Raw genomic sequence first — 13,829 nt, 5'->3', positions numbered from 1 at the left:
CAAAACCAAAGGCCTTATTAAAAGATTATCTTATTAAAGGCCGGCCACTTAGAACTCATCTGAATATTTCTCTTTCTTTGGATTTTACCACTTTTTCGGTTAACTTTATTAAACTATTTCCTTTTTCTTATCTTTACAAAATGAATGGCAAAATAGTCATCAATACTATAACTCTTTGATTACCCAATTCTGGTACAACCCTTCGGCTAATGTTGAGACAATGTTTTTTGAAAATGAAAGAGTCTTCAAAACATTAATGAATAGACATAGTACGTACTCACTAAAAGATGAAAGTAATTCTAATTTCAAGAAAATAAATAAGTGCTTGGCGGAATCATGGAAATTTCAAGCCAATGACTTCCTATTTAATTGATATATTTATCATTTATTGGAAGGTAAAGTTACCATGTAGTACAAATTTAAGCTTCAATCATTGCTTTAGTCAAATATACTTGATTTATAGCAATATATATCCAGGTAATTGTAGCTCAAATGGTAGAGTGCTCACTTTGCATGCGAGAGGCACAGGGTTCGATGTCATTTTTACTCCAACTCTCCCTCGTTTTATTTTGCGAATTTTATGAATTGCGCTGAAGTTGTCAATGGCATTTGCAGTTCCTCTTTTCAACTTTGCTCCAAATTTGACCGTCTCGAGACTCTGCTTAGGTTAAACTTTGGTTTCATCCCTGTCTTTAGCTTGTGCAAAGTCGGAGAATGCAGCTCTTTTTAATGCCTCGTTTATTCTCAGTCACAGGAACAATGACTTTCAGTGAATAGAACATTTCAACTCTTCGATAAAGCCTTCAACTCAGGAATTAACTTCTTCGATCCTGCTGAGATGTAATCTGTTGGCTAGCAGCTAAGTGGCAAGATGATAGCTAACTACAGTTAAGATTAAGTGTAATATTAACTAGAGTTAGTTAGTTAGGAGTTAGTAAAAGCCGGTTAGTGTTAGAGGCAGGTAGTTTGTTAAATAGTGTAGGTTATTGTGCAGAACATAGTTTTTGAAAAAATGAAGTGAGCTGATTCTCTTCTTCTCTCATTCTTCTTTCATTTTCTCCTTCTAGATTCTTCCGTCACGTTATCTTTGATCATCATTTCCATGGTTGTTAACATGATATCAGAGCCATCAGTGTGGATTTAAGCAAGTTTGCGAACGAGTCTATTCATTTAGGTTGCTTCAATTCTGCAATTTGAGGTGCTGAATTGTCTCAAAGCAATTCTCGATCGAAGCTAGGGTTTGCAAATTGTGTTCTATCAAGCCAATTCCCAGTCAACAATGGCAATTGAAGACGATCAAATCAACAATACTACTCTTGTTCACACAGCCACAACCTCAGTGAATAACAATTTCATGACTAGTACCTCCTTCCCTACCATTGATCATAATCACCCTCTGTATCTACAGCCAATCGACACACCAAGTAGTATCTCTCTTCAACTTACTGGATATGATAACTATGCTTTGTGGAGTCGCGCAGTAAGAATTGGCTTGCTAGATAAGAGTAAATTAGGATTTGTCGATGGTAGGTTTCCTAAGTCTAAGTTTGAGCCTGAACTTCATGATCTGTGGGAGAAAGTGAATGTTATTCTCTTGTCATGGATAATGAATGTTGTGAGGTCAGGGTTGCTAAATAGTATTCTATATACATCTAGTGCTCATAAAGTTTGGGAAGATTAAAAGAGATATTTGATAAAGTAAATGGTTTGAGAATTCTGTACCTACATAGGGAGGTTCACACTTTGACTCAAGGAGTTATGACTGTAACTAACTATTTCTCCAAACTAAGAGAGCTTTGGGATGAGTTTGATGCTCTTATGCTATGTCCTGGTTGTCCCTGTCCTGAGTAAAAGAAGTATGCTCAACATTTTGAATATCAAAGGCTCCTTCATGATGGCGTCCAACATCGTTGCTAGACAAGCCAACAATGAATAACTTAATGATTTCCCATTTTGACGATTCTTCCCACGTAGTGATCTTTTTCTTTTACTTAAAAGATTTAATGAAAACTGGTTTGAATTGTTAAATGAAAACAGCGAGAAACATTAACAATCATAAGAACAAAACCCAAAAATCACAAGTCTACTAATACGTGCCAAGATCTAGTGTCACAAGTATATAGGCAACTTAGTAGAATATACAAAATATATCTATCCTACTGTCTGAAAGGGAATAGACAGAAACAAAAAAAAGAGGACTCCGACATGCTACTGAACGACTCGGAAGGGCAGCTCACCGTGGAATCCCGAACCCAGATCAAGAATGCGTGACGAATGGATATCCAGATGCACCTGCCTCACATCCTACACAGTCAAGTGCAGAAGTGTAGCGTGAGTACATAAAACAACATGTACCCAGTAAGTATCCCGCCTAACCTCGAAGAAGTAGTGACGAGGGGTCTACTTGACACTTACTAAGGTAAATGATAATAAATTTAAGTTGTAATTGAGCACTGATTACCATAAATACACTAAAACTCAACAGCAAGTGATGGCAAATACCCTCTTTTTCACAATATTATTTTCAAATTTATCTTCCATTAAACATTGGAGCAATATTAGTTATGAGTATAAAATCTCAAAAATAAATATAGTCATGCACAGATAATGCCGAGGACGTACGACCCGAACCTATATAACGATATTTAAACTGTGCACTACCGAGGGTCGAACAACGCGAACCATATATGCATCTATTTAATCTTCCGAGGCGTTCGGCCCGCTTCACAAAAGATAAAACACATTAAACAACCAATTCAAGATTTTATTAAGAGGCAAATATTCCCAAAAATTCAAATTCTCATTTAACGGTCAAGTGGATGAAGTTTAGCCTTTTCAAGGTTCCTTTATCAAGTTTCGATATGATTTAAGCAATTTAAATTAACTAGTAGGATGCAAGCATCACAAATTATAACAAGGTCTGGGTCCTAGACTACCCGGACATAAATATATTAGTAGCTACGCACGGACTCTCGTCACCCCGTGGGTACGTAGCCCCCACAAATAGAAACACAAATTAAATTATTTCACCTATGGGGTTAATTCCCTCTTACAAGGTTAGAAAGGAGACTTACCTCGTCTCAAAGCCCACTCCCCGATTCAATAACGTGCTCAATCCTACAAAATTGGTGCCAAACGACCCGAAACTAGTCAAACATTGTATGAATTAATCAATTTACGCTAAAAAATTCATACCCCCACTATTAAAGCAATTACACAACACTAAATGCAAGATTCCTAAAATTCATCCACGAGCCCGGATTCCGAAAATTTTCGAAGAAAATTGTTACCCATAACCTTAGGAACATAAATATATGATTTTCACTAAATTTCATAACCATTTTCGTGGTAAAATCTCACTCTAATCAAAACCTAAGTTTTTCATCTAAACCCATAATTTCTACAAATATTTATGTTAAAATCTATCCCTAATATATGCATTAAACTTACATTAAGTAGAAATTACTTACCTCACAAAGCTAGGTCGAAATCCCCTCATTCAAAGCTCTCAAATCGCCCAAGAGTGAGAGAAAAATATGATAAAAATGGCCTAAGTCCGTATTAAATGAACCCTCATTGCCCAGCGATTTTCGTACCTGCGGTGCTTTGTGCCGAATCTGCGGTCCCACACCTGCAGCAAATGCCTCGCATGTGCGCCTTTTCCTCACCTGGCCAGGCTCCGCATCTGCGGACAAGGGGGGTCGCATCTGCGGACAAGGAGGGCCTCATCTGCGAGCCTAGCCGCACCTGCGACCATGGCTCTCGCATCTGCGCTCACGCAAGTGCGCCCAATCTTCTGCATCTACGGATTCTGGGCTGCCTCTATTTCTCGCTTCTGCGGCTCGTGGCTCGCACCTGCGAGCCTGCACCTGCGGCTGACCCAGCGCAGGTGCGATTATGACAGATATGGGAACTTCAGTTGTAGCCCCATGCTCCCAACTTGGTCCGAGCCTCGTCCGATCCACACTCGGGGCCCCGCCCAAACATACCCACAAGTTTGAAATCATAAAACGGACTTGCTCAAACTCTCGGAACGCCCAAAACAACATTAAAACTAAGAATCGCACCCCAAAACTAATTGGATCAAACTTATGAACTTCAAGTTCTTCAATTTACTCCAAATGCGCCGAAACGTACTTATACTACTCGGAGCAACATTCTTTCTTCAGCTGCCCGTTCATTCGTGATAGCCAGGAGCAACATTCTTTCTTTTTGGAATCGGGTAATGAACTCTCGTAATAATTCGGATTCTCTATGTGCGATCATGAATATGTCGGCCTTCCGGGCTTGTACTTTTCTAGCCCCGGCATGAGCCTTGATGAAAGAATCCGCGAGCATCTCAAAGGAATTTATGGAATGCTCGGGTAATAATGAATACCACGTTAGATCTTCCCTCGTGAGAGTTTCTCCGAATATCTTTAACTACATAGATTCAATTTCGTGATGAGCTAAATCATTTCCTTTTACCGCCGTTGTGTAGGTGGTAATATGCTCATGTGGGTCTGAAGTCCAGTTATACTTTGGCATTTCAGGCATTTTGAACCGCTTTGGTATTAGTTCTGGTGTCACACTCGACTTGTACGACTATTGAGTATACTTCTTCGAGTTCAGGACTTTCAATACTGGTGGTACACCGGGATCTGGTCCATGCGGGTGTTTACTTCCCTCATAAACCGTAAAAGTTTATTCTTGAACGAGTCGTTCTCATTGTTAAGACCGGATTCATTTTCCCAGCCCCGCCGGGGCCAGCTTCACCCCTGGGAGTGTTGTTGTCGACTCTCTGCATTGTTTGGTTTGCGGGAGCACCTGGAGGAATTGGATCTCGTCTGTTTGCATTATTCGAAACCCCCGATAACGCCTGCTTCAACTCTGTCATAACCTTATCCTGCCGCGTGAGATCGCCTAGAATGATCGTGTGTTGCTCTTGCAGGACCCTCATCGCATCCACGACATGCTCCTCATCAGCATCATCGAGAGTTGTCTCCCGAACATGTCAAGGGTTCTGCATGTCATGCACCGGCGTGGCTTCATTTCCCTCATTGCGGGTGTCACTAATTGAATCCTCGAAATGAGGCTGATCCCTTCGAATTTTAGGGTTGTACGTATTGTTAACAGTGTTATCTTCCATTTTTTGTGATTTTTTCTAAGACAAAATAATCAAATCACGTTAGTAAAAAGGCAGGGATCAATTTAATTGCACGATTGTCTAGGCCCACAGTGGGCTTCAAACTATTTACCCGTAAAATAGTATAGTTGAATTTATACGTGGTTTCTAGACAAGTGAACTAATTTGATCCTGAAATAATGCGATAATTGAAGAAATGTACAATATTTAGCCTTAAAATATAGATGAAACAGAGATGACAATTCCGGGAACAAGGTTTCCGGGTACAACAATGATGAGATCAAAAAGTGAAAATGTAAGATTGTATTAAGCTTTGTATAGAATGTATTGTAAGTTTAGCCAAAAACTTTGTGCCCTCTACAATGATAACTTGGCTCGCTATTTATAGTTGTGTCTAGGGAAGGAGGTCCTAGGATCGTGCTCTCCTTTAATGTCAATTATGAGGGTCATTGATGAAGATGTAACGGTGAATATAAATGCCAAATTCTCTGTAACGAGTCTTCGCTCTTAATGCTGCAGAATATTCCTTATTAAATGCCACCGGACGCAGAGCATTTAATACACCTTTATGAACATTATCTCTTTCGGTGATAAGCGGAATGACTGCGTTCGGTTTTCTGCCATCCCCATTTAGGGTTCCACGTGTCTTTCCTTTAAATGATCACGTGTCATACTATATTTCACCCTATACATGTATAGGACTACTTAGGAGAATTAGGCTGAAAATGAAAGATTTCCAAATTCTCCGAGTTTCTGGTACTAAATTGTGACAAAGGACTGAAAGGAGTTGATTATGCAAGCAATTAGCAGTTCTTTCGTATGTCTAGTTGTCCATGAGGCACGATGGTTTACTTGGTTGCCATTAGAAACAAATTGCATTATGAGATGCATTCCTGCTTGCTCAGGAGTCGTAAGATAGTCGTTGGCTGTGAAGGTATTTTCTTTTCTTTTCTTTCTGACTGTACAATAAGATCTATCTAACATATACAGTACTACTTAATAGTTGAGACTATATTTTGGTCATGTGCTAGCTTTAACTTTAATCGTGTGAAGGAAAATATTCAAAGCTAGGAAAGGAAAATAAGAAAAAGCAACAATCAACCAAAAAAAATACACATGACAGAAGTAAGGAGCAAAACTCAGAAATTTAGATGCCAGGCTGGCTATCCCAGTAAAACTAAAAAGGAAAACCAAAAAAAAGGAAAACAATGCCACATTGGCGATCCGTGTGGAACCTAAACGTACCAATCAAACTTCGCACATCCACTCTATATAAACACAGAACAATATATGGCTGGAAAAACGTACCGGGAAAGCAATTCAAATTCGAAAACTACTTTCAACATGCCTTCAACAACAGCAACCAAATCGGTGGGCGGTAGAGGGAAAACCCAAAAAACTTCAAAATCCACCTCCAGATCTCAAAAGGCGGGTCTCCAATTCCCCGTTGGCCGAGTTGCTCGGTTTTTGAAAAAGGGTCGTTATGCTCAGCGAGTTGGCTCCGGTTCACCGGTTTATCTCTCAGCGGTTCTTGAGTACCTTACTGCTGAGTTATTGGAACTTGCTGGGAATGCTGCGAGAGATAACAAGAAGAACAGGATTGTTCCTAGGCATATACAGCTTGCTGTGAGAAACGATGAGGAATTGAGCAGGTTGTTGGGATCTGCTACCATTGCTAATGGTGGTGTTTTGCCCAATATTCACCAGAATTTGCTTCCTAAGAAGATTGGCAAAGGGAAAGCTGAATTTGCCTCTATTTCTCAGGAATTTTAGATATGTAGGTGTTGTATTAGGGGATTTGGTAGTGAACTTTTATTTGTTCATAATGGTTTTATGTGAATGACAAGTTTGTATCCTCATCCTATTATGTTGAAGTGTGTAGAATTTAATGAAGAAAAAATTAATGGGTTTATTTTAATTGTTAGAAGACCTATTTTTAGTTTCTCTTTGCTTCTGTTTCTATCTCCTGACTTTAATTATATACTTATTGGCAACGCAAATTTGAAGAATCTGCAGATCAAAATAGTCTCTCACAATACGATGAAGATTGAAATAAACTTAAATCAGATTCTATATATTACGTAAGTGGACTTTTACTTACTGGCGTATCATCTTTTTAAGGGAATCTTTTGGTCCCTCAGCAAACTCTTATCTCCTCCAATTGTCTAAAATAAGACCATTTCTCAAATTGAATTCTGTAGTCCCCTTTGCTCGAATCTCCATCTGCAACATAAACTTTTGGCATAGATCAAATAATAATTAAGTTAACATGATGATAATACAAATTGTTCGATTGCTATCTGCCATTGAATTATGCAACAAACAACATGGTGTAACTTTTTGTAGAAAATTATTTTTTTTCAATAATTTAAGCCTACCAAATTATATATATATATATATATATATATATATACTTACTATATAACGCTAATGGAAGCCAAATAGTTTAAGCAATACCAATATTTCGCAATCCTAATTCCTAGATTTTAGTTAGTTTTTTTTTTTTTTTGTGGCTAATGATTTAGTACCTTTGCAATAAACAAGAATCCATTCTAAAGTCTATAACTAGTGTCTAGTGGTATCAAAATTTACAGCTATCTATGTTTATGTTGTGCCGAAAAAAAATAAAAGGTCTAACTAACTTCTAAGCATGTATAGTAGTTATACAATTAAGAAATATCCACTCAAAAACAATAGGAATTAAGTTAAAACACTTTTCCTAATAGAACAGATTTAGACATTGTCTTAATTACATATTTCTTACTTAGCAATCTAGAATCAATCGGGGATGTAGCTCAAATGGTAGAGCGCTCGCTTTGCATGCGAGAGGCACGGGGTTCGATCCCCCGCATCTCCATAATTTTGTTCCTGCAATTTTACTTTTCTTTTTTAATTCGTTTTCCTTATCGGTTCTTCTCTCGTAGCAGAATCATCTTTACTCCAACTCTCCCTCCCTTTATTTTGAGAATTTTATGAATTTCGCCGAAGTTGTCAATGGCGTTTGTAGTTCCTCTGTGCAACCTTGCTCCAGATTTAACCGTCTCGAAACTCTGCTTAGGTTAAACTCTTTGCTTCATCCTGTCTTTACTTTGTACAAAGCCGGAGAAAGGTGGCCTTTTTGACGCCTCATTTATTCTCACAGGAACCATGACTTTCGGCGAGCAAAACACCTTGGCCGAATCATTTCAAATCCTCGACAAAGCCTTCAACTCCGGAATCAACTTCTTCGATTCTGCTGAAATGTAATCCTCAAACCTTACGTCTCTCTGCTCAAGTTTATGCTAACACCTCAACTGTGGATTTGGTACTACCCTTATGTAAGTTTCAAAAGGAAAAACCGGCTTTAAAATCGAATAATGAATGAGGATTACTAAATTACTCTAACTATAATTCTGAGAAGATTAATTTAATTTCGGCTAATTTAGGATTGAAGCTTAACTGATTGATAGATTATGTTGATATTAAACTGCATTTATTTTATTCTTTTTTAAAACCTATGAAAACCAGGTATCCAGTACCTCAGCGTGCAGAAACTCATGGCAGAAGTGAGGAGTATTTTGGGCGTTGGTTTAGAGAAAGAAAAGTCCCTCGCGATAGTGTTGTTCTCGCCACTAAGGTCTTCAATATTTAGCTCTTCTTTATTTCCCTCTGCATTTCATCCTATAGATTAAAATATTGTATGAAAGATATATAAATGTGTTAAAAGATTGAATTTTCAGTTTAAGCGTTGCATGTTGAATGTACTGTGTATGATGTGTAGGACTGGTTAGGAGAATTTAGGCTGAAGAGGCTAGATTTTCCTAAATATGTCTGGTCTTTATGGTACTTAAATGTGACAAAAGAGTTGATTATGCAAGCAATTAGTAATTCTTTCCTATGCCTAGCTAGGCCATGAGGCAGGATTGAATGCTTTGTTGCCATTAGAAAACAATTGCATTATGAGACGCATCCATGCTTGTTCCAGCGTCATAAGGAGTAAAATTTGTTGTTATCTGTGAAAGTATCTCTTTTTCATCTTTAATTTCTTAATAATGAAAGTACTTTATTTGTTTCTAACATGCGGTTAGTGGTATTTTTCCTTTTCTTTGTTTGGGGATCTTATTGCAACTGCACTAGCATTTTGATATTTTTGCACAACTATATTGGTACAGGTCAGTGGACCATCTGGACAGATGTCTTGGATCCGAAATGGACCAGAAAGCTTGGACGCTCAGAACATAACTGAGGCTATTGATAATAGGTTGAGTAAATCCTTGGTTGTTGTTTTGTTACCATTACATTGTCCATGCAGTTTTTGACTGCATCAGAATATCAGATGATTTTTGACAATTAAGCTTGCTTCTGGAGATGACCTCTATCTGCTATGATTTATATTTTTGTGCTGCTTCTGATGTGGTACCTTATTGAATTGATGCAGCCTGTTGCGTGTAAAGACTGACTACATTGACTTGTATCAAGTTCACTGGCCTGATCGGTTTGTAGATAAATCCTACAGTACATTTTCTTGCTTGTTTTCTCACATATGTAAATGCTCAAAAAAAAAAAAAAAAAAAATCAAAGTTTAAACAGATATCTTAAGACATTTGCTTCTTCACCTGTCAACATCCCATTTAATGTTCACCATTTTAAACTTTCTGGCAGCTATGTTCCTATGTTTGGAGAAACTGACTATGACCCGCTTCGAAATTATACGTCAATTAGTTTTGAGGAACAACTTGATGCTTTAGAAAGAGCTGTTGATGCTGGTAAGGTCAGTCATGATGGCGAAGATGCTAACTTCACAAACTACTTTTCCTCATGAAGGCCGAGATGTTAACTTCATAAATTTGGTCACTATTTTCTATTGGGTGTTCAATATATTCTCCTTAGATCAGATACATTGGCCTTAGCAATGAAACACCATATGGTATTATGAAGTTCCAACAAGTTGCCAAAAGCAGAGCGGGGAATCTTCAAATAGTGTCTGTTCAGGTGTTGTATTGCTCAATCCTGTTTAATGTCGGCACTTCTTTGTCTTTGCCTCCTTCAAATATTCGTTCATCACTAATATAAGATAACGCTCGATTCGGCTTCTTTCTTTCCAGAATGCATATAACTTGCTATGTCGAAATTTCGATTTATCTATGGCTGAATGCTGTCACAACGAGAGGTAATCCCTGTATTGTATGGACAAATTTGGGTTAGGCATTCTATATGAGTATGTGGTGTTGCTTTATGTACTAGAACATCCATTTGTGCAAATGATGCATCTAAGAATGGGAATAAGTGCAGTCTTGCTTTGTTGTCCTAGAAGCACACATTATACTAATAATGAGGGTGAGATAAATATTATGGATGTACAATGGGAAATACCTGAGACAATGGAGGGGGTGATGCATAGCTGGGCATGTAGGAGAAGGGAAAGATGATATAGAGCATCGATGTAGGCTCACTAGAACTTATGTGGGTTCTTTGGAGGGAAAGGAAGATAAGAGCATCCGAAGGGTATAATATGATTTTGTACAGATTAGGACATCTCTTTTGTTCTTGATTAGTTTTTGGTGCACCCACGAGATCTCTGATTGTAATGATGATTGAGTGTCTTTTAATAGAGAACCATATTTCTGTGTAGGTTCTCAACTTATGGTATACTGCTTGCTTATCGGGTTTCTTTCCCCAAACATCAATGAAATATTACCTTGTCAATAAAAATCAACTACTAGTCAGATCTTCACAGGCTTCTATGCACTCTTATTGCATGTAGTAGGATGCATGATGAAGAGTGAGGGTGCATTGGGAACCTTCTAGAATATTGTTTGCAGAACATGAATGACTCTAATAAGGGGATATTGATCTTAAATTTTCTGACAAGATCAGGAAACTAAAAGGCGTGTGTCAGAAAAGCACATCGTTTATCAATTGATTCCAACAATCTTTTTTTAACTTTCGAACTGTTCAGGGATCATCTAGTAACTCCTATATTACAATTTAAGCTGCAATCATATTAGCACTGTTTAACATCCTTCACAGCTACACTAAAAGCTTTCTATTTTATGTCCTGTTATCTCATTTTTGTTAGTGACACTGGTACATCATTGTGTCTAGTTGTCTTTCCTGCAAAGGCATCATTAAATTGTACTACATGATTAATGTCCCTGGAGCTAACTTGACTTATTCCAGTTAGTTTGACCATGACATCGTTTGCTACTTTTCATCATTGTTTGATCTTAGCATATTTATAGAAGAGATTTTCATGTATCATTTTCTGAGAATCAAGAGTTTCATGTATCATTTTCTGAGAATCAACTTAAGAAGAAAACGACCATTGCTCTTTAGGATTTGAACCTATGGACTAGGGAATGACAAAAACGATATAGCTGATAGAATCTTTCTTCAGTCTGGCTGCTTTCTGCAATAACAACCTGCCTATTGTCAACTTAATGGGAAAAATTTGTTGTGAACTTACTGACAAAGATGAGGTTCATCTATTAAGTTGAAATATTTGCGGAATTGACTGTTGCTAACCTCTTTGCTTACCTATTGCTGAATGTCTCTAGGATAAGCTTGTTGGCATACAGCCCTCTGGCCATGGGCATACTTTCTGGAAAGTACTTTGCCGAAGATGGAGGTCCATCTGATGCTCGTTTAAATCTGTTTAAAGGTCAGATCAATTGCCAGTTTCATTTGAATATTTAACTAATGCCTGTAGATTTTCTTACTATACTAATCCCAAACCTCTGATAGGGAGGTATAAGGAAGGGGAGTCCAGATACAACCTGTCAAAATCTAATGCTTTATATGCTGCCAAAGTAAGGGAATTCTTCTTTCTAAAGCTGTCTTATAATTTTGCAAAACTCAAATATATACTGGTCAGTAAATACACAACTTTTGGCACCCAAAGGTATGGTCTAGTGGTCAATGAAGTTGGTTGAGAACCATGAGGTCTCAGCATCAAATTCCAACAGAGGCAAAGAACACTGGGTGATCTCTTTCTACCTGATCGAGCTTTGGTGGATAGAGTTACCCGGTACCTATGCTGGTGGGAGGTAGCAAGTACCCCGTGGAATTAGTCGAGGTGCGCGAAAGCTGGCCCGGACATCACTTTTATAAAAAAAAACACAACATTTGGTACAGAAAGACCACTGTTTCTGTACAAAAATGATGCAACACTTAATATGCGCGTGTGTGAGATCTAGTATCTGTTTGTTCATTTTCTGCTTGACAGTAGAACCCAAACTTCTTGGGGAAAAAAAGGAGGAGGATGCTCTTCTACAATAAACAAATTTTCTCATGGTTCTGATATAGTTTCACTATGTAGTTGAATACCTTTTATCTTTTAAGACTGTAAAACATGTCCTCTTATGTCTGTTTCTATAGTTCCTATTGTCTTCACTAAAGGTTTTTAGTTTTTCTTAGTTTTATGTGACACACCAATTGAATTTTACCTTTGTGATGAATTTTGCTCATTTTGCAGTCATACCTAGAGATTGCAGACAGATATGGTATTCATCCAGTTTCTCTTGCAATTGGTATGACCAGTCTTCCTCCGAATTCCCCATTCTAGTTTAAAGTCATCTACTAATCACAGATTAGCCTTTATGGCTATTTCTTAATAGGCTAAACTGACATTATTATGCATGTGAATCGGTAACATTCTTGCTTCTGCTGTTGAGTTTAATTTCAGATTTAAGACTTGTCCTTTAGTCACCAAAAAATATATTTCGTTTGATTTTGAATTATTTGGCCAGCCTTTGTTATGAGACACCCTCTCGTGGCTAGTGTTGTCTTTGGAGCCACAAAAGTTTGGCAGCTCGAAGAGGTTCTTGATGCGTGCAAGGTCAACCTCAGTCCTGAGATAATTACTGAGATTAACAAGGTTCACTCGAGGTTTCCAAGCCCTTGTCCTTGAAAAGTATTGCTCTATAGGTCCATAATCAACGCAATGTCCCTGCTCTGAAGAGGCAATTTAAAATACTCTGCTTGAAAAGATTTTAGCTAGAATATTTGGACTTTATCATTAACTGATGGAGGTCTATCAAATGTGTGAAAATGACAATCACATGTGATAACAACCAAGAATTTGGGCTGTCGATTGGTGCTTTGTATCTATCTAGCATGAAAAGGAAAGAAAAAGATAGGAATCTGAGAGTATTAATTGTTTCTTTTCCTTTTTGTATTAATTGTTTCTTATTGTAGAATTCAACACGGCAAGTCGGCAACCAACGCTGTTAAGTAGTCACTTAGGCCACGCTGCCGATGATACTTCTTTTTGCAACAAGAATATGTTTATTTTCTCCAATGACTTTTCAAGGGTAATAGGTGAAAAGACATGCCTTGGGACACTTAAAAGGATTCATAGTAACTGAATTGTACAGTATTTATTTGTTGATGACTTCTTTAAGGAGGACTTGGGAAACAAAAGACTTGGGATCTGAGGGTAAGAAACAAGCGTAGAAAAATCAAATTAGTTGGTCCAACCGAGATAAGAGAAGAGGTGGACAAATTATCAAGATGCACTAAACATTCCAAATTTCCCAACTCTTGTGGAAAATTATCGGGTAAATGGTCCAGAGGAAAAAGTCTAATCTGATTATCATAATATGTTAACAAATTTATTTCAACCTTGTATCTTTCGAATAATTAATGTGTTACCATTTCCTTTAGATATGAAATATCGACGTAGGTACACGTTTCTAAAGGAAAGTACGAAAATAAATACATTATT

At 37.7% G+C, this 13,829-nt stretch overlaps 3 protein-coding genes and 1 non-coding gene across 9 annotated transcripts; all 4 read left to right on the top strand.

Moving 5' to 3' along the window:
* Positions 1-1,279: 1,279 nt before the first annotated feature.
* On the top strand, positions 1,280-1,851 carry LOC138907523 (uncharacterized). Its single transcript, XM_070198124.1, has 2 exons — positions 1,280-1,620; positions 1,731-1,851. The coding sequence occupies exons 1-2, from the start codon at positions 1,280-1,282 to the stop codon at positions 1,849-1,851; spliced, it is 462 nt and encodes a 153-aa protein (XP_070054225.1).
* A 4,549-nt stretch (positions 1,852-6,400) lies between these two features.
* LOC104089819 (histone H2AX-like) lies at positions 6,401-7,043 on the top strand. The gene has a single exon (XM_009594806.2). It carries the CDS (start codon positions 6,416-6,418, stop codon positions 6,896-6,898), a length of 483 nt encoding a protein of 160 aa, XP_009593101.1. The 5' UTR covers positions 6,401-6,415; the 3' UTR covers positions 6,899-7,043.
* An 866-nt stretch (positions 7,044-7,909) lies between these two features.
* Positions 7,910-7,982, top strand: TRNAA-UGC (transfer RNA alanine (anticodon UGC)). The gene has a single exon. It is a non-coding gene; the product is annotated as a tRNA-Ala (tRNA).
* Positions 7,983-8,036: 54 nt separating this feature from the next.
* On the top strand, positions 8,037-13,255 carry LOC104089820 (uncharacterized). Of its 6 annotated transcripts, XM_009594808.4 has the most exons (13): positions 8,037-8,183; positions 8,268-8,367; positions 8,633-8,741; positions 9,277-9,365; positions 9,543-9,599; positions 9,767-9,875; positions 9,995-10,096; positions 10,210-10,274; positions 11,662-11,765; positions 11,849-11,913; positions 12,579-12,633; positions 12,721-12,751; positions 12,853-12,978. In XM_009594808.4, the coding sequence occupies exons 1-12, from the start codon at positions 8,120-8,122 to the stop codon at positions 12,723-12,725; spliced, it is 924 nt and encodes a 307-aa protein (XP_009593103.1). In that variant the 5' UTR covers positions 8,037-8,119; the 3' UTR covers positions 12,726-12,751; positions 12,853-12,978. The 6 variants fall into 6 exon arrangements, 5 of the variants coding, with proteins under 5 accessions (XP_009593103.1, XP_009593102.1, XP_009593106.1 ...); XR_011412104.1 differs by lacking the exons at positions 12,721-12,751; positions 12,853-12,978 and adding an exon at positions 12,006-12,179; XM_009594807.4 differs by lacking the exon at positions 12,721-12,751 and having other exon boundaries at positions 12,853-13,255.
* The last annotated feature ends 574 nt before the right edge of the window (positions 13,256-13,829 follow it).

Source organism: Nicotiana tomentosiformis, chromosome 1, assembly GCF_000390325.3.
Source record: "Nicotiana tomentosiformis chromosome 1, ASM39032v3, whole genome shotgun sequence".
NCBI lineage: Eukaryota > Viridiplantae > Streptophyta > Magnoliopsida > Solanales > Solanaceae > Nicotiana > Nicotiana tomentosiformis.
The sequence above is the reverse complement of the archived record's forward strand: the minus strand, read 5'-3'. Positions and strand labels throughout refer to the sequence as shown.